General features: G+C 37.9%; 2 protein-coding genes across 3 annotated transcripts in view; both read right to left on the bottom strand.

Annotated features, from left to right (window-relative positions):
* The window catches only part of LOC104595869 (uncharacterized), a 30,604-nt gene extending 18,689 nt beyond the window's left edge, over positions 1-11,915 (bottom strand). Inside the window, exons 1-4 of one of the 2 annotated variants that reach the window (XM_088888591.1) lie at positions 11,588-11,915; positions 9,819-10,253; positions 493-748; positions 237-370 (exon numbers count right to left, since the gene is read on the bottom strand). In XM_088888591.1, coding sequence (XP_088744717.1) covers positions 533-748; positions 9,819-10,253; positions 11,588-11,680 — 744 coding nt within the window. In that variant the 5' untranslated portion in view covers positions 11,681-11,915 and the 3' untranslated portion in view covers positions 237-370; positions 493-532. Of the gene's footprint in view, positions 1-236; positions 371-492; positions 749-9,818; positions 10,254-11,587 lie in introns of those variants that run through there. The other variant, XM_010256807.3, reaches the window with a different exon arrangement.
* Positions 6,195-9,805, bottom strand: LOC104595868 (uncharacterized). The gene is made up of 2 exons (XM_010256806.3): positions 8,428-9,805; positions 6,195-8,037 (listed from the first exon to the last, which is right to left on the bottom strand). The coding sequence occupies exons 1-2, from the start codon at positions 8,996-8,998 to the stop codon at positions 7,769-7,771; spliced, it is 840 nt and encodes a 279-aa protein (XP_010255108.1). The 5' UTR covers positions 8,999-9,805; the 3' UTR covers positions 6,195-7,768.
* Positions 11,916-21,354: the final 9,439 nt, after the last annotated feature.

Genomic DNA, 21,354 nt, shown 5'->3' with positions numbered 1-21,354 from the left:
AGTCTGTATGTGAGTTTGGTTTGAATAAAATTACTTTACCTTTTCCAAAAAAACAATTCAATACCAAATCAGCATACCTACGTTACAAACTGATGAACTTGAATAGAATTCCAGAACAAACCTAGATCAGAATAGAAACTTATAGTAATCTTAGGTGGTTGCTTTTCAGAACAAACCTAGATAAGAATAACTGCCCACATTTTAAATATATGAAACAAGACTACATTTAGCATTCCTTCCTGAACAATTTTTTGTCAGATAAATAGGGCCATTACCCAATGTTGGGAGGGGTGTACCAGATACAGATCTAACCATTTTTCTTTTTCCTTTTTTATGCACAAAGTGGCTGCCCTCAGAAAATTGTTGTCATCTAAAAACATTCAAGAAATCCAAATGAAAATTATAATCTTCTTTATACAATTTCTGTCCAGATGATAATAGCAAGAAACCTGCAGTCCATCTCAAGACTCAAGGAGAGGGAAATTGTAATACCTGCTCTTAACTTCTTACGCAAAAATATCAGAACCTCCCTCTATTCAGAATGGCCACCATCTACAGAAGTCTGTTGCAAGGTTGTCTCTTGTGGCTTTCTATACCACAAAATGGTAAACCATAAAATCCTCAATAGTCCACCATTTGCAAAATGTGGAATCAATATGCGCCCCCAATATGGATAATAAGGGCCTGGCAGTTTGAGCAATGTGAAGAAAACCGCCATGGCAACAAGATGCCATGGAATTTCTGCTCTCTGGTGATCAAAAACAGAATATATCATCAAAAAACACACAAGGGAGATAATATGAAGATGCAAATGCAGTGAGGTTTAAGGATACAGTGCATGAACAGTCTATGAAGAATACTAGTATTATGGTGAAAGACAAGGCCAGCCGCCACACACTACCAGTAACATCTGTAAGATGATATCAAAAGCAGTGGAAGAGAACAATATTTCTGTATATTATTTCAATGTCAAGACAGGTATTTATAATACAGTCGGTGTGGGAGACCATCTGGCATATTACAATAGCCACGTGGTTAAATATTTGTTCCAAAACATTCGTCTGTTATAACTGACTAACAGTTTAACAGTTTAACCCCCCCCCCCCTTCAAGATGGAGAATGGAGAGTTGAAATGCCCAACTTGATTGATGAAATTTATCAGACCCAAGTGCTTTGGTGAACAAGTCAGCTGGTTGGTGTTCACTGCTTAGATGAAATGTTTGAATGGTGCCTTCTTGGATGTGTTACCTAATGAAGTGGCAGTCAATTTAGATATGTTTGGTGCGCTCATGGAACCTTGGAGCGGCAGCAATGTAGAGGGCCGCTTTGCTATCACAATGAAGCTGTATGGAGGTAGAAAGATGTATTGTAAGATCAGCAAGGATTCGCTTTAGCCAGAGGAGTTCAGCTACAGTAACATGAGAAGGCAGCACCGACTTCTTTAGTCGGTTACAAAAACCAACTGAAGTTTTTTTGTTTTAAAGAATCCCACGTGGATCAATTAAAAACCAATTTTTTGTTAAACCGCCTCATTTAAGGCAGCTAAGCTCATGTATAAATAGGGGCTCACCCCCTTTAAACGTGTAGAAAAATCCCAAGTAAAATAGTAAGAGTACGGTGTAAGAGAGTCTTTTGGTGAGTAGCCTCCGAGTAAGATATGTGTGTAGCCTCTATAGTAGACTTCAATAGCAGTGAGTAGCCTCCAATCAAGGTCAGTAAGTTTGTGTAATTTCTAAGTTAAAATAGTGCACGTGTGATATGTTGTATGTATCATTGTAAGCTTTGCATTAGTAATATGCATAGCTATTTCCAATTATAGTATATTTGCTTCTCTTTGCTTTTCCTGTGTGGGCCCGCTTGCTTGTTGGGTTTCTACATTTGGTATCAGAGCAGGTTGACCGAAGTTGTCATTCTGCCCGATTGGCATTTGAGTAACGAAGATCTAGCCGTTACTCTGCCGGATTAGAATCGTCCATTGTGAGCAGCGTGACGCTGTGAAGCCGATTAGTCTAGGACTAAGCTTCTTGGTGAAAGGCAACAGAGAAGGATTTCACCAATCATAATGGCGGGTTTAGCCAGCATACTTGCGGGAATGGAAAAGCTAAACCACTATAACTATGATAGTTGGCACACGTGCATGGAGTCATATTTACAAGGCGAAGATTTGTTGGAAGTGACAATCAGAGGTGAAACCATAGCTCCTACTAACGAGAATGCTCAAAAGAAGTGGAAAATCAAGGCAGGTAAGGCTCTTTACGCTATTAAAATTACTATTGAGAAGGAATTTTTAGAGAATATAAAAAAGGCCCAGACTCCAAGTGAAGCCCGGGATATTTTATCTAAGTTATTTACCAAAACAAATGAAGCTTGGCTTCAAATGTTGGAAAATGAGCTTGCATCAATCAGTCAAGGATCGATGACAATCAGCCAATATTTTACAAAGGTAAAGAGCCTCTGTGATGAAATCTCTCTATTAGATAAAGAGTCTGCAATCAATGAAACCCGAGTGAGACGAATAATTATACGAGGGTTGAGACCCGAGTATAATGGGTTTATGACAGCTATTAGAGGTTGGTCAACAAAACCATCGCTTGTTGAATTAGAAAATACGTTGACCAATCAAGAGACAATAAATAAGCAGATGGCTAGTGTGTCAATCAAAGAAACAGAAGAAGAACTTCTCACTCGGAAGAAAGGGCCAAGCAGAAGGCCTAAGCAGCAGAAGCTTGCTAAGTTTTATCAGCAGAAGGAAAGTTATCAACAAAGGGGAGCTTCTCAGCAGTACAAGAATAATCGACGCAATGTAATATGTTACAACTGCTCTAAAAGGGGCCATTATGCACGTGAATGCTGGTACAACAAAAGAATGCCAGCTGAAGGAAATACAGCAACATCAGCCAGTCAGCAAGGAGATAAAGGAAGTGAAGAAGAATGGGAAGCCGAAGCCTCCTATTGTATTATAGAGCCAGATGAGCCTGGCTACTCTGTTGAAGCTTATTCATTGGTATCAGCACCATCTGTCTTGCCAAATCCTGGAGTAGTTGACTATAGCCAAGACTAGATTATTGACTCTGAATGCTCAAATCATATGACAAGAGATAAACAGAAACTTCAATCTATGTCAGAATATAAAGGCAAGCGAGTTGTGGTTACAGCTAACAATGCAAAACTTCCAATCACCCATATCGGTCAAGCATTATGCATCCCGCGATTCAACAAGGAAGAAGCACAGCTCCAAAATGTCTACCATGTGCCAAGTATGAAAAAGAATTTATTATCAGTATCTCAATTAACTGCATCTGGTAATTATGTAGTGTTTGGTCCAAATGATGTTAAAGTATATCGAAGAATACATACACCAGAGGCACCACTTATGGAATGATGGAAATTAGAGTCTATCTACGTAATGTCTGCTAAATCAGCTTATGTAGAAAAGACTCGACGTAATGAAACTGTTGATCTTTGGCATGCAAGACTTGGCCATGTTGGGTATAACAGGCTCAAAGTAATGATGGCAAAGTCAATGTTGAAAGGCCTCCCTCAATTGGAAGTACGGACTGACACAGTATGTGTTGGATGTCAATATGGTAAGGCACACCAATTACCATATACTGAACCAAAGTTTCAAGCTAAACAACCTTTGGAGCTCATTCACTCTGACGTGTTTGGACGAATGAAGCAAGAATCAAACACTGGGATGTGGTATATGATAACATTTATTGATGATTTCTTGAGGTACGTATGGGTGTACTTCTTAAAAGAAAAATCTGAAGCTTTTTCAAAGTTTATAGAATTTAAAGAGAAGGTTGAAAAAGAAGATGGGCATAAAATTAAATGCCTTCACACTGATAATGGAGGAGAATACACATCAAGAGAATTCTCAGATTATCTCAAGAAATGTGGGATACAACGACAGTTGACATGTAAATACTCTGCAATAAAATGGAGTAGCTGAGAGAGAACCGGCATTTAGCTGAAGTATGTAGAAGCATGTTGCATGGTAAAAATGTGCCAGGACGATTTGGGCAGAAGGCATGAAGACTGCAGCACATGTTATCAAATGACTACCGCAAGCATCACTTGGCTTTCTCTCACCATATGAGAAGTTATGGAATCGTCGACCCACAGTAAGTTACTTTCGTGTATTTGGTTGCGCGTGTTATGTTTTTGTGCCAAACCATCTACGCAGCAAATTCGATAAGAAAGCTATTTGGTATATATTGCTCGGCTATGATAGTGAAAGAAAAGGATGGAGGTGTTGTGATCCGAATACCAATCGTTGCTATACATCTCAAGATGTGGTATTCGATGAAGCTACGTCTTGGTGGTCATCTGAGAGGATTATACTACCTAATTCTGAAATTATGGAAGAGAATTTACAAGAGAAGATAAATGAGAAAGAAGATTTAGAGCGCCAACCCAGCTCATCTGATACTCAAAAATCTCCAAGACCATGGAGCACTGGTGTTCATGAGCGAAAGACAGCTGAAGATATTAGACCAAGTCAAATGGAGGAGCTAAAGGAACAACCAAGACAAGAATTACAAAGGTCAACTAGGGTTAGACGTCACACTCGCTGAAGAAGTTAGCAACTTAGAACCAATCGGTCATGAAGATGCCTGTCAAAGTGAAAGATGGCAAAAGGCAAGAAAAGAGATTCAAGGCCTAAAGCAAAATGAGGACTTTGGATGATTAGCTAAAGAGAAGTCGTTTCTGAAGGGGAGAAATGAGAAGTCAGCACTGACTTCTTTAGTCGGTTACAAAAACCGACTGATGTTTTTGGTTTTAAAGAATCCCATGTGGATCAATTAAAAACCAATTTTTTGTTAAACCGCCTCATGTAAGGCGGCTAAGCTCATGTATAAATAGGGGCTCACCCCCTTTAAACGTGTAGAAAATTCCCAAGTAAAATAATAAGAGTGTGGTGTAAGAGTCTTTTGGTGAGTAGCCTCTGAGTAAGGTATGTGTGTGTAGCCTCTGTAGTAGACTTCAATAGCGGTGAGTAGTCTCTAATCAAGGTCAGTAAGTTTGTGTAATTTCTAAGTTAAAATAGTGCACGTGTGATATGTTGTATGTATCATTGTAAGCTTTGCATTAGTAATATGCATAGCTATTTCCAGTTATAGTATATTTGCTTCTCTTTGCTTTTCTTGTGTGGGCCTGCTTGCTTGTTAGGTTTCTAGATAACAGCCATGGTCCGATACTCGGCTTCGGCTGAGGATCAAGAAACAGTTTGCTATTTCTTTGTCTTCCAAGACAATGGTGAGTTTCCAAGCATTGCAATGTAGCCAGTGGTTGATTGGCGAGTCAAAAGACAACTTGCCCAGTCTGAATCGCTGAAACCTCGTAAAAGCATGTCATTCTTTGAAGAGAAGAAAATGCCATGATCCATTGTGCCCTTGAGGTATCTAACGACACGAAGGGTGGCATCAAAATGATATTGTCTTGGTTCATGCATGAATTGACTTAAACAGTTGACTGCATAACACAAATCTGGTCTTGTAACAGTTAAGTAAACCAGTCGGCCCACCAAGCGACGATATTGAGCTAGGTCGTTGATTAGTGGGCTGGTTGATTCAGCAAGATGCCGTTGGACTTCCATTGGTGTTGATGCAGGTTTACAATCCATGAGACCAGTGTCTTGAATGATATCCTTAGTGTACTTGAATTGGCTAAGGAAAGAATAATCTGTGGTGGATTACTTAAAGCCAATAGATGTCAAGGCTTTTGTAAACTTGTGAAACCACATGTGTGAGGCCTGTTTTAGGCCATTAGAGGTGTTCACAGGTCGGGTTGGGTCAGTTTGAGTCATTTTCTTCAACCAACCTGACCTAGTTGGTTTACTTATTGACTAAAACAAAACCAACCAACCCAAACATGAAGGGTCGGTTTACCGGTTTAGTCGGTTTTTATATATATTTTAAACTAAAATATCTATTTATATTTAAGTTTATTTCTTTTTAGTTTTTATGCAAAATCAAAATATATATTTAAATCGATTAGTTTTTTATGCACAACTGATTTTTTTGTCAATATATATTTAAATTTATACAAAACTGAATTAAATATTGTACCATTGTATTATATTTGTATTGGTTTTACTTTTTGGTTTTTATCATAAATAACCATTTTTTTCAAAGTACAAACAAAACACAAATAAAATATATCAACATTTAACATATAGGGAAGGGACTAATTAATAATTACTTAAACATATAGGATCGGTTCGGTTCGGTCGAAGCCAAACTGAGTTGTTGGTTTATTTTCTCATACAAATCGAAACCGACTGGTGGTTTTGAAAAACCGACCAACTCGGGTTGGGTCAGGTTGGTTTGACATTTAATGCGAACACCCCTATAGGCCATAAAGTGATTTCTGTAATTTGCAGACTTGTTGATTGTCATTCTTTTCAAAGCCAAGGGGATAGTCATGTAAACCTCCTCATGAAGGTCCCCGTGAAGAAAGGCATTATTGACATCGAGCTAATGTAAGTCCCATCCTTTTATGGCTGCAACTGCTAGAAGACATCATACAATTACTAGTTTAGCCACGGGAGCAAAGGTGACATGATAGTCGAGTCCTTCAACTTGGGTGTATCCTTTGGCAACAGGGCGGGCCTTAAACCTTTCAACAGATCCATCTGCTTTGTATTTGATGCGGTAGACCCATTTTGATCCAATGGCCCGTTTTCCATGTGGTAACTGGTAAGTCAACAATAGTCCATGTTTGATTGCATTCAAAGGCTGTGATCTCATCAGCCATGGCTTAGCACCATCAGGGGTCAAGAACAGCTTGGGAAAAATTGGTTGGTTCACTGTCATGGGGAGGTGTAGCTATAAGTGATGTACGGTGAAAGGATGGTGGGAGATTGCAAATATAATTATAAAGATGGGAAGGGATTTTTGTAAGACGATGAGGGCGTGGGTTGTCAATTGTGGTCCCGGTAAGTGGGGAACATATGCTATCAGTGGGCTGGATCCTTTCAGGTATGGGATTAAGTTGTGTGATTGGCTCAGGAGAAATGGGTTGATGTGTGAAGTGGGCTGGATTCAGAACAGCTGTCTCAGTGGTAGTTAGATTGGTTTGATGTGGGATCTCAAAGATGGAAGTGTCATCATAATGAGGAAGGGGTAGGACAGTGGTGGTGTTGGATTCAGGGATTGTTTGAAAAGGGAAACGGGATTCATAAAATGTGACATCCCGAGATGTAACAATCCATTGTGTGTCAAGGTCATAGACTACCCTTTCTTGCCAAAAGGATAACCCACAAACATGCCTTTGAGTGCCTTGCTAGCAAACTTGTCATGTGGTCAGGGATGAATTTTTGCATAGCAGAGACATCCAAATACCCTCAAATGTTTATAGGATGGGACTTCTTTGAACAAAACTTCATAAGGTGACTTGCCTGAAAGAATGGGTGTGGGGAGGAGATTGATGAGATACCCTACAGTCAAGACACTCACCCCGAAATGAAATAGGTAATGATGCCTGAAACCATAACGCTCGAGCTGTTTCTAGCAAATGGCGATGCTTTCTTTCTGTAATCCCATTTTGCTGAGGGGTGTCCACACATGTTGTTTGGTAAATGATTCCTTGTACTGCAAAATAATCTTGTATGGGACCCAAACAAAACTCAGACCCATTATCTGAGCGTATTTGCTTGACTGAAGCATTGAATTGTCGTTCTACCATTTTACAAAAAGATACTAGAGAAGAAATAGCCTCTGGTTTATTTTTTCATAGAAAAATCCAAATGCAACTATAGCAATCATCTACAATGGTAAGAAAGAAATGTGCTCCAGAATGAGAGGGGGGTCTTGTAACCTCCCCATATATCACAGTGGAGTAACTCAAACGGTGTTGAAGAGCAACTAGTGCTGATGGGAAACGGCAACCTGACTTGTTTTGCTCTGTGACAAGCATCACAACAATGATCCCGCTTAGCAGAAGGAAGTCCCGTGATAAGAGAAAGACGTTGACCAGGGGTGTGGCCAAGTCGTCTATGCCAGAGGTCATAACTATCACCAGTTATTGAAACTGCAGAATGAACAGAGGAAGGTGAGTAGAAGTGGAAGTAATACAGTCCATTGCGTTGTTCACCCACTCCAATCACCATCTTGGTAGCAAGGTCCCGGAGGACACAGAATGAAGGAAAAAAGAGGGCCACACAATTTAACTGCGCTGTTAGTTTACTTACTGATAACAAATTGCATGTAAAGTGTGGAACATGTAAAACATTTTTCAGATCAACACCGTTAGGTAAATGAATTGAACCATGATGCGTAGCTGGAAGAATCATTTTATTTGGCAAGTGAATAGGTTTAATGCCAGAAAGATGAGTGGAATCATCCAAGAAAGAGTCTGAAGACACCATGTGATCCGACACCCCACTGTCGAAGATCCAGGCAATGGGTTCAGAAGCCTTACCAGATGTTGGAGCTGCGACTGCTTCTGATGAATCTTGGTTGAGCAAAGATAAAAGTTGTTGATATTGCTGCATGGACAGTCCCACGAGTGGAGATCCAGTGACGGTAGAAGAACTTTCTGATGCAGCAGCACATGTGACAGGGGCATTGGTGCGATGATCAGAATCTTGCTTGGCAGGTTGGGAAGTTTTCTTTTCAGATCGTCGGTTTGAATGACCTTTCTCCCATCCTGCAGGGTATCCATTCAATTCATAGCATCTGTCCTTAGTGTGGCCTTGGCGTTTGTAGTAGTCACACCGATATTTTGATCGACCTAGGGTAGTATTTGAACTAGCTCCACTATTGCCACGGTTGTTGGTTTGGGAAGAGGCATTCAGAGCTACAGCCTCTGGGTTGACCGGTCCTCTTAGAGACATCAAAGTCTGATGTCGCTCTTCCTGTAGTATAAGGGAATATGTCTTGTTCAAAGATGGCAGTGGTTCAAAGCCAAGAAAATTGGTACGAAGAGTATTGTAATTGTCATTTAGTCCCATGAGAAATTGGTGGAGTTTCTCTTTCTCACGGTCGGCCATGAAAGCTTTAGCAGCTCCACAGGTGCACTCAGGATAAGAGGAGAGAGAAGCAAGTTCATCCCAAAGGGCTTTCAGCTTTGTGAAGAAAAGCAGTGACAGAGAGGTCGTTTTGTTGTAACGGAGCCAAGTCACGCTTCAATTGGTGAACTCGAGGAACATTGCCCTATGAAAAACGTTCTTCGAGCTCTTTCCAAATCTCAAAAACAGAATCAATGAAGGCAACACTGTCATACAGCTCTCTTGCCATTGAATTGAAGATCCAAGACACCACCATAGCATTGCACTTTATCCAGGTAGCCACCTCTAGTGAAGATCATGCTGGTTTAGGCAAAGAACCATCCATAAAGGAATATTTGTTCTTTGCTCGTAATGCAATCTTCATGGCACGCTGCCATGTTGGACTCTGTTGATGCCATCATGGGAACAAGAAAACGAAAAAAGAACAGATGCAGAGTCTTGGAATCTTGATTTTCCGGCAAGTGAGCAGGAAACGACAATCACAAGAAAAAGGCAGGAGTGTTTACCACTCTGATACCATGTAACATGATATCAAAAGCAGCGGAAGAGAACAATATTTCTGTATATTATTTCAATGTCAAGACAAGTATTTATAATACAGTCGGTGTGGGAGACCATCTGGCATATTACAATAGCCACGTGGTTAAATATTTGTTCCAAAACATTCATTTGTTATAACACTGACTAACAGTTCAACAGTTTAACAACATCATTGCAATAGTAATACATGGTTATGGTCTGCATAACTGGACTAGCCTAAACAAAATAATATAATTCTGATAAACGTGGAAATCGTACTGACCTTTAGACGTGGAGACAGTTCTAGTGTTGTATCCCTTAAAACCCCAGCAACAGCAATCCCTACAAGTAGGGGAATGGGTATAAGAATCATTTTCCTTTCATGTGCACAGTAGGACATCTCGCTTAGTGTGGAAACTGCCAACACAGGTACACTTAAGTACCTCATAACTGCACAAACAAGATCAAGGATGAGCTGAACAAAATTCTCTAGTGCTTTGATCCAAGGGAAATTCTTCACGGGCTCAGGAGAAGTCTCCCAAATTTTTCTTGCCTCATCCATTATATGGTCCACATTTAACCTCCCATGGCCATCAGAATGTTCTGTAGTCGTGTTTGGCACACATGAGATAATGGACTTAGTAGTATGAAATGTACCAAACCCATATGATCTGGATCTAAAAATGTGGTAATAGGTCCTTGGATGTGAAGACCATCCCTGCCAGATAGATTAAAAGGTCTGTTAATTTAAAAAAAAAAAAAAAGGAAAAAATAAGGTCTAAACCCTCAGGCAATCCCAACAAGACTTGGCAGATACAGCAGCGCAACAATATACCTTCATAAATCACAACTCACAAGGTACATAGACTTCTAAAATGATAGCCTTGTCAAGCTGAGACCAGTGGTTCATGATTTATGACAGCTAAGCGAAGTTATAGCATCTTTCTTATGTTTGTACTAGGCCCATACTAAGGTTTTATCATTTTGGGCTGGTTGACTCAACCTATGATGCCAAGGTTGCAATTGGAATGTGATAAGAAAACCCAAATGCTCCAAAGAAGTATTTTAGGGCCTATTAATGTCATAAGCAACTGAAATCCAAAATAGTTGACAATACAACAAAACAAAAGGGCCTCTGGGAATTTAAAAGTAAAGAAACAAAGAGAAGCAATAAAGAGAAAACAAGAAGAGGCAAATCAATAAAAGTTACCAATTCCATTTTGGACAATCAGTTAATGTAACCAGATTGGGAGTATATCTTGATAGTACTTCCAGAATTCGTTTCAAATTTATGACAAACAAAATAGTTTGTAAGAAGATTTAGAGATGTTGAAACTCCCATAGTGTAATTGCTTAGGCACATCACTTTCCTTTCCCTGCAGTTGTCTACTTTGTATGTGATTGATAATAGTCTTTTATGTAATTGAAAGCCAATCCCATTTAATTGGGGTAAGGAATTGTAGACTTGAGTTGATAATAATATTTTCCCTTCCTTAAATATGAATTACGACAATCTAGCTCTGTGTCCTTTCAGAGTTATAGAAGGCTCCTCAAGACTCATTGTTAATTGGGGTAAATAATACATAGATACCAATGAAAAAGAAAACACCAAGAAGGAAGTAAAAGAGCAGCATATTATATCAATCCAAAAATTACACAACCTCGATAAGGAAGGGAACAACTATTACTAAAAGAATTAATGAAATTGAGTAAAACACAGAATATAGCCAACCATAATTTTAAACACAACGAACAAAAAAGAACCTCAACAATTCAAGCAAAAAATGCATTATCTAGTTCAGATTTTTTATAAGTTCACAAACATGGAGACACGAGGATATAATGAACATCCATCAATTGGTGAACCTGCAAGTCATATAAAGGTCCAGTAACCCCACTTTCATCATGTCGAAAAACTTATCAATTCCATTAAGAAAGCATAATTAGAAATACCAAGCAAGCAAGCACAGAACTATTGATTGGAGCTAAACCCATGGCACAAAAGGATAAGTTCTTGGAAAAGAGAAGATTAAACAATGAAATGGGACTTGCCTTGAACCTCTGTAGAAGGGGAGAAGCGGTTCTGAGAGCCATCGTAGAAGAAGGCGAAACAATAAACTGCTGCGAAGAGCAAGCGGATGCCATTTCTGCGGCGCACGAGCTTCTGACAAGAGGATTCCTAGAAAGTTTCAAGATAAGGTCCTCATAACAGGATACTAGAGACGGAAAGAAAGAGGGAAGAGCGGGGAAGATAGAGCATGCACCCACCGGTGTTCGGTACCTGCAAGCAGGGGAAACAGGAGTTGGGGTTTAAGAGATTTGATTGATTGATGAGGGCCTAGAATCTAGACTCTAGAGATCTACAGTCCACTGATGCTGATGATAAGTCCACCAAAGCACATTGATGCCGAGATCGTGTCATTGTTTATATCACGAGGCTGGTGGGAAAGATAAACCGTTAGATTTGAATCTTCTATTTTGGTATAGTGGAAGATAATTCATGCGATGATCAATGACTATCTTGCTGGGGAATGATTTTAACACTTAGGCTGTGTTTGGTTGGAGTGCAAATGCTGAACCATTGTAAATTTGCACTCCGTTCAGATTTGCATTCCTTTGGTAAGAGTTCAAAAATAATATATCAATTTTCGATGCAAAAATGTGTGTAGATTAGGATTTGCATCGAAAATAGGATGTATTTGGTTGCAATGCAAATAAATTTACACTATTGCAAAATTATTGCAGTGCAAATGATTTGAGTGTAAATTCTGACTTATTTTTGTTTTAAATTTTAGCTTATTTTATTTTGATTACAGTAGAAATGAAGTAAATTAAGTCATTAAGACATGAAACAGAATAAAGTAAAATCCTAAACAAAATTAAATAAGAATTTGCATTTTTTTTCATTTACAGTCCCATGCATTTGTATTAATGCAAAAAAAAAATTGCACTGCAACCAAACATTTGCACTTCTTCAAAACCAAAGAAAGCTTTGCTCCGATTGTGGTCGAAGTAAATAGGCATACCCATTGCATCGATTTCAACTGTTTTCTCCAAAACCATTTTCAAGAGTTTAAGAGAAGAAAACAGTTCTGGGTTGCAATAGAGGTAACGACCTCTGGCTTCGATTTCTATAAATGAGAAAGGTAACTCTTTTCTTACTTCAATCCATTGAACTCTTATTTTGATTTTATTTTTTTAATTTCCGTGATGCTTCCCTCGTCGGAACAGAGATTTGGCCTTATTATCCAATTCACCAATCTGCCTTTATTTTTAGAGAGGTAAGTCTGATCTTTCTTCGTTTTTAGTTCGTTGAACACCGCTGAATCTCTTCTCTCCTTATCATTAGTTGGACGAGTTCTATCATTTGCTTTTGATTTCTTATTGTTGTTCTAGCTTTTTGATATGATTTTCTATTTAGAAGCCACTATACTTTTCAGGGGAAATAGTTTCTTTAAGAAGGGGTAGAATCGGTGAAATGAGTAAAAAAGCTCTTAGAAGCTATTAGGGCTTAGGGCTAATTTGACTTTTGATCAATTTAACTGTTGAAGTAGAGACAAAACAGGCGAGTTCTCTCTAGTCTCTTCCCAACTCTAAAAGTTCGAAGTAGGCTCTGAAACTGTTGTTGCATAACGCCTGCAGAACCCATATCCTCAAGTAACAACATGTGAGTGCTCAGGTTCAGACAGGAGATTTTTTCTTCAAATTGCTAGTTTTCTATGGTTGATTACCCGTAGCTTTATAACGGTTGAATAGAATTACCATCAGCAGATCTGCTATGGTTGGAGTGCTCACCACTGTCCTCTTACTATACTTCTTTTTCATTGTCAACACGCACTCTATCTCCTTGGCCATAATTATTTCACTTATTCGTTTCTTTTCTTGTTTTCATCCTTTGTTTTGTGATTAGTACAACGTAGTGGATGATGCGTAATGCTGCTCAGTGCGGATTTAATTTACCAGTCATTACTAGGATTACTATTTAATGGATTCTCTTTGTTTATTTAATTTCATGAACGACTATGCTTAAAAATTAGATATGAAAATAGAATTACATTGATGTATAAAGAGAGGAAGAGAGCCCTGCCAAAATGCTATACAAACTGTTTTTGGAACCTTCAAACTTGATTGTAAAACACTTTTTGGAACCTTCAATCACATGCAAGTGAACTTGATTATATCATCTTCTTTTCTAGCGTGCTAGCCGTTAAAGTTCCCATAGGAGACATCTGTAGAAAAAGTTGTTGCTCCACATGAGAAAAGTTTCTTTTGTAGCAATAAATATTCTTTGTGAGTCTAAAGATACAATATATTAATCTGGGTGGAATTAATTTAGAGGTGTAAATCGGGACGTGGCACGAACTTGGACCGGCCTGGCACGACCATGCAGGTCATGTTGGGCTTGGGGTTTTAGGTTCATGGGCCGGTACGACACGGCCCATATATATATTTTATATATAGTTATATAATATTATATAAATTATAATTATATAATAATATATAGTACATAATATATTAATAAAATAAATATTTTTTAATTTTATTATACTAATTTAATTAATTATTGCATATATAAGCAATTTTATACACAAAATTCATATAAAATTAAAATTTTAAGTTTTTTGTCAATTTTTTAAATAAATAGCTTTGGCCCAAGGCTCAGCCTACGGACCAGCCTGGCCCACGGCACGACATGGGCCTGGGCCATGGGCCTGGCCGGGCCGACCCCCAAATTTTTCACCGGGGAGGGCGGCACGGCCCATGATGGCCCGCAGGCCCGGCACAACCCACTTTACACCTCTATGGAATTTTATTGTTGGTTATATGTTCAATGATCATAAATTACATGCTTTATTAACTAAAAATTCTTTGCCCTAAGGACAATGAAAGGTGAAATATATGTTTTGATGATTTCCTTTCCCACAAATCATTCATTCTAATTTGGTAATTTAGACTAGCATTGGATGGTTCAATTTAGATTGGTGAGTACAGTGTTTTAAAAGCGCAAGGCAGAAGGCGAGGGCGCGCACCTTTTTGAGGCAAGGCGCACAATTTAAAAAAAACTAAAATTCAAAAAAAAATATCAAAAAAATATAAAATAGAATATTAATAAAAATATAAACTTAAGTTTTAAAATAAATATTTTAAAAAACCTATTATCTAAAATTAAAATACATAAATATAAAATGTAAAGAATATTAAATGAGAATTTAAAAATGAAATCAAACATATAAAACATTTTCAAGCATATAAAACCCACAATTTTTTTTTCTCAATTGCATCAAGTAGTTAATGTGACATATTATATTCCTAATTCTACAAGCCGCCTTTGTGCCACACCCCTTGAGCCAAGCCCAAACAAGTCCACGTTAGGGTCTTAAATTCTTAGTTTTTCACACAAAAAAATAATAATTTTATAGTTTTAATTGCTTTTAAGAATATATTTTATTAGGATGAATGAATGGACAACATTACCAAATAGGAGATTTTGTAAGCTTTAGTGTCAAACTCAAAAAAAAAAAAAAGGAAAAAGCAGAAATTTTTCAAAAGGTACACACTTGGGCTAAGGTGCAAGGCGCATGCCTAGGCACACCAGGTGTGCGCCTTTTGAATGGGCTGTGCCTAGGACCTGGGCGAGGCGCCTACCCTAAAATGCGCCTCGCCTGTGCGCCTAGACGCACCTTTTAAATCAGGGTGAGTAATACCTTTCCAATTCAAATTTCAATCATGAATAAGAATTTTGGAACATGAAAATTGGACAGGTTATGTTACATGTGACATCATAGCCTAAGAGTCTCTTAGGTCAAATCAGATTGGTGAGAGAATCCCAAAACTATCTTATATAAAAGAACCCAAGTGGGCACATGGTGTTTCCATGGAGATGTATCTTCTTCCAATTATAGCAAATACAGAGGTAGTATTACAAAATTATTGCCATTGGAGGCCCAAAATGGCATAAGCACAACTGCAAGGTTTATGATGACGATTCCCTGCATACTAAATTTTGGCCAAAGAAAACCTGCAAAAACCTTAACCATTTAATAACCTAAAAACATATTAGCATTTAAATCAAATATACATTCTTGCATAGTTCAAGTCAATTGTCTTACCTTGCCCTAACGTTTTCAGCCTGGAAGCAAGACTTTATCTGACCGGAACTTCACAAATGTTTTAGTTGGATCAGGTCCTACAATGCCATTTTCTTGATTGATTGTGGGTACCTGATGGAAATAAGAATTTTATTTGTTTAGTTGTAATATTAGAAGCTTGTGATCCTCACCAAGCACAACAGAAATACATTGTACGTTCACTGCTAGATCAAAACGATGTTGATCTTAAAAAAGGAATATATTAAATAAGTGGTAAGGATAACTTTCTACCTTGCAACGTGAGCATAGATTGACACCATTAAATGTCAACTTGTTTATTCTGATTTCAGTCCACAAATCTTATGAAAAGGGATCACATCCATCAACAAGAATGTTGAGAAATTCATAGAAAGACAACTTATCAGCTCTTCTAGCCATGTTGATTAACCCATGATCTGATGGTATGGATAATGGATATAAAGCATTCACTATCGACATAAAAATGTAATAGAATGTCCAACTATGCATGCCATTAATCAGATGGTTACTGACTTTACTTAAGAAAGACTAGACAGCTTGTTTCTGTATTTGTATTGCACCTGTTATCCAACATTGGAAGTAATATATGCTTCCTTTAAAATGATTGCAAATTTTACTTTACCTTTCCCAAAAAAACGACTACAAATTTTTCATGAGGCTCACAAGCCGAGTCGAGTTTGAGCTTATGAGTTTTTGATTCGAACCGAGCTCAAGTTCAAGCTCGAGCTCGAGCTTTATACAACCTTGGCGAGCCGAGCTTGAACCTGATATTATTCGGCTCATCTCGGCTCGAATCCACCCCTATTGAAAAGTAATGGGCAGCTAAATATCTATTTTTGTCCCACCTAAATATTTGGATTTTGGAATGTGGTTACCTTCATGCTTTATTGTCTAAGATGCGTCATTTTTCTCCTTTTCATGAATATGATGCATATATAGTATCAATAAATAGTCTTGTTGAAAATAAAATGTCTTAGATTTTTCCTTTCCAAATATTGCTTGCTAGCTGATTCAGTTGTTTGTATACTTAGGTCCCTTAATCCCTTTCCAAGGTCTTAATTTCAAGCTCCTCAACTCAAGCAAGAAGCTAAAGTTTTAAGGTAGTATTTTCTTTCACTACAGCCTCAAGCTTCAATTGGATATCAGAATCAGAAGCAGCCTCAAATTTTGCGGGTTCAACTTGGGTTTGGAGCTCAATGACTTGGTTCTCAAGCTCAAATTTCGCAGATTCTCCGACACCTTCATTTGCATCTGATTCAAGACTATAAGGCAGAGATTTAGATTGCAGTGCTTGATTCTAGCATTTGCATTCTCATGCCAGGAAGTAGTACAGAAAAAGTTTATATTTTCTATTTCTTATTTTTCTGGAACTTTTAATAATTTTTTTTAATTTTTTAATTTTTATAATTTATTAATTAATATATTATTTTTTTATATTTGTTTAATGGTGGGAATAGTTGGAACACCATTGGGTAGCAAGACAGTTGTATTTGTATTGATGGAAGTGCCAAACATCCACAAAAATTGTATTATTATTTGCATCAGTCAAAACAAATTAAATGAGCTGAGTACAAAATAGACGTGTAAATCTTAAACCACTTTGCACTTACATGAACCGGACATTTTTGTTTTGTACTCTATATATTTGTATTTATACTCCTTCCAAACACAACCTTAGGCCCTCTAGGGTTGAGGAACTTGGCTTAGTGACATTGTGCTACCTTAAATATGAAATAAAGAAAACGATGGCAAACTTTCAAAAAATAATTTGGACATTTAAAAATGTCTATTATATCACGTGATGCATATATGTAATTTGAACATTCCATACAAAGAGTATTTTTGACATTTTATAAAAAAGGATAATTTGGACATCACGTGTGAATGTGCTAGAGGATTTTGACGCAAAATCAAGTTCAGACAATATTAAGTGAAACACTCCCCGTCATGTACATGAAGCTTCAAAAGAGAAGACTACCTAGATTGGAATATATATATATATATAAAATTTATGAATAAATTTTAAAATGTTCACAATTATCCCCACACAAATAAAATAATAAAATAGTAAGGGTTAAATAAAATGTGGTTCCATTTAAAAACCGATTCAAAGGTTGAATCACTTTTGCCTTTGGATCATGGGTTATCGGTTCGACTATCCAGGTCAAACGGGTCAGATCTTGCCATGCTAGCAATATATAAATTTATATATATATATATATATATATATATATAATAATGTATATTTATGTTCTACAAGTAATATATGTATTTGATAAGGGGTAATTTGGCCTTCCATTGACATCATGTCAGGTGACAATGTAGGTAAAGACTCAACGCCACATAGGCAATGACTTCGGAAGCACCTTAGACATCTCATGCGCACTGTAAGAGAATACCAACGCCACCTTGGCAAGGCCGATCTGTAGGCACCTTGGCATAAGGGGTAACCTCTCACTACCAACCTAATTGAGGATAGGTTGGTGACCTGCATGACGTGGTGGCTGACCTCCATTATGTGTGGGTTATCGTTCTCGAATCCTTTGGGATCACATCGCCTCCTCGAGCGAGTTGACACCCACCCCACCCGCTTTGAAGGCAACCGAATAAACTCTATCACTTTATGCGGAAGTCATCTTCGAGCGTGAAACCACCTTTGAACGAGGTGGGCTGGTAAGCCATGTTCTCTCGAAGATCTTGGATACGCTATGTGAAGTCCACGGCAACCTACGCCTATATAAATGTGTCTCATTGATCAGAGAAGGTACGCATGATTTAGCTCTTTGAATCCTCTAGCTATCTTGCATTCTTGCATTCACAAAGCTCTTCACTAACTTAAGCATCGGAGTGCCCACACCGGGTAAAGCATCTTGGGTACTTTGATTACTACTTTCTTGCAACTCGGCCAACCGACCTCACCACCTCGATGTCTGAGTTGTCCTCCAGCAAGGAGCGCTAAATCGCACACCATCAGTATTACTTTATATTTAATTTATGTTTTTTAATTCAATGTTTAATTCTTTTATTTGTAAAAATTATTAAAATTGCGATTTGAGGCCAAAAAAGGGGGTTTTATAAAAATAGTGGGGCAATACGCCTATTGGGATGCATAGATCTCGAAAAGTTACCACAAAAAAAGGATCAATTCAATCAGACATCAAAGCACAAAGGTATGGCCTCCTAAAGTTTGCATACACTTTTAGTTTGTGCTACTTGTGACTTGGTCACCGAGTTAGACGGTTTTTGACCCTTTTTTGAGTTTTACTAAAACTAGACCTAGAATCTTGGTTGGGTGATAGTTTGAATGGTTCAACTAGATAGGTCAATGGCGATTTGAAAACACTAAAATGGCATCCTTTCTTAGAGGTGAATATATAAGAAATAAAGAAAAAATATACAATAATGACATGTCCTTACCCCTTATGGATTTAGTTACGAGGTTTGTGACTAAGGTTGTGTTTGGTTGTACAAATGCATGGGAGTGCAAATGTAAAAAATGCAAATTCTTGTTTAATTTTGTTTTGGATGTTACTTTATTCTGCTTCATGTCTTAATTTACTTCATTTGTACTGCAATCAAACAAAATAAGCTAAAATTTAAAACATAAATAGGTCAGAATTAATACTCAAATCATTTACACTGCCATGGTTTTGCATCAGTGCAAATTTATTTGCATTGCAACCAAACACAGCCTAAGACTTAGTTTGGAAAGGATACAAATGCAAATATGTATAGTACAAATTCATACAAAATAAAAGATTTTGCACTCTACATATTTGTATTTATACTCCTTCCAAATTGAGCCTAAGGGTTTTAACTTTTATATATATATTTTTCCTTTTCTTTCATTTATTTTTTCTCATTCCTCATCCCTAATCAAACTCAATCTTATCTCTCTACTTTGTTGCTGAATAATTTTCCTCATTGTTGCCGAATACCCAACCTAATCAAATCGAGGGATGATGATTGCCTTAACAGGGATAGGAATTAATGGAGATACCCGATCAGGACAAGGATGAAGTTGAGGAGTGAAGTCCCCCGCCTTTCCCTTACCCCAATTATAGGTCCCTGATATTAAACCCGTCCCTATCAAGGTTCGGGGAGGTTAATCTTTCTCCTTAACTGCGATCGAGATTGGCGGATGGAGCTCAAATCCACCCTGTTATGACTAAGTTTATATTATGATGATGCTGCCCCAGGTTATGAATCTGCCACTGTCTTGTACATAGGGCACTGGCATATGTTTAGTCGTGATTGGATATTTAGCAGCTTATATACAACGTGGAGAATTGTAGTTCTAAGGCCCCTATCAATGAGTGAGATACTTCATTTTTTTTTTCTTTTTAATCCCAATAGGAATGCACTTTCCACCGTGTAAATATAGATGTTTTTAGAAAAGCGTGTAAAGACTAATTGCTCGTGGATATACAAATACGTTAGATAGGAAAGTGCCATCAAGGTTCAAAAAATCGACACATATCAGCTTATATCGACCGATATATATCGTATTGGGAGTATTTCGATATGCCCTTATAAGGTGTATCATGGTTCTAACTGATTCAGGGGGTGGAAGAACCTTAAATCGGCCCCTTGAATCGGTTTTGAAAAAAATAAAAAAAATACTAATACTACTCAATATGCCCCTACCGACATATTAAACATATCGATATTTACAACCTTGAGTGCCATTAAACCACATTCTCTATTATATTACAAGACTATAATGTGACAGAATCTGCCACTCACTAATTGAAATAACACGTGCAGTTTTAGTGTGCGGCTTCTTAAGACTACCTGGTGTAATTGAAATTATTTAAATCGCTTTAGTGTTTTGTGAGTAGAGATTGAGCTCGATGTCAATTGCAAATACAATCAAATACAAAAGACGATAAAAAAAAATTGACACTATTACACTAGGGAGGTGTTCTAAAAAAAATAAGGGAACCGGAGAAAACCAACAGCAAGAGAAAGTATGCAAGTGTCAGAATTTGAAATTTCAAGGAAGAGGAGCTGGAAATGAGGTCTAGACTCTGGATGAGAAAAAGAGTTCTGGAATCAAGTAGGTGATTTGTTTTTTTCGAAGTCGAGACTAGAAGATAATTTGGGTATACTGTAGAGGAATCCAATGTAAGGGAGAGGGTTGGGGCAATTGCAATATATATGTATAGAAAAGATGAAAGGGAAAAGACAAATATCTTCCAGAGCTGACCAATCGGAACGGGGAACTTTTCTAGATCCTATGTAAAAGAGGGTTGCAATGCTCAGGCCTACCAGCCACCAGGTTGACCAGGTCAATTGACAGGAGCAGAACTATGCATATCATCGCATGATCTGGGATTTCGGTTCTTCAAGAAGTGTTTCCACAAAAATGATTTTTAATGGTCTGAAGCAAACCATTTTCCCTTTCCCCTAAGCATCATCCCTTATTTATGATAAAACAAGCCAACTCATTCTTTCGCTTTCTCCTACGAAGTTGGTCTCCAAAATGTGATCATGCATTTGCAGGCCCGTGCGCCATTGCGCTAGGCTCCCTGCTCAGCCCGGAAATTCCAGGCTTTTGGGCCTAGGTTTTGTGTTCAAACCCCTTCCAGGCTCAGGCATGCATCAGACTGACAGATTTTAGGGCCGGGCCTGAATCTAATAATCCAAGCCTGCTCTATGTCTGGCCCACAACACACACAATATATAATA

This window comes from Nelumbo nucifera, chromosome 5 (genome assembly GCF_055504915.1).
Source record: "Nelumbo nucifera cultivar China Antique chromosome 5, China Antique-T2T, whole genome shotgun sequence".
Lineage (NCBI taxonomy): Eukaryota > Viridiplantae > Streptophyta > Magnoliopsida > Proteales > Nelumbonaceae > Nelumbo > Nelumbo nucifera.
This window is presented reverse-complemented; position numbering and strand designations above follow the sequence as displayed.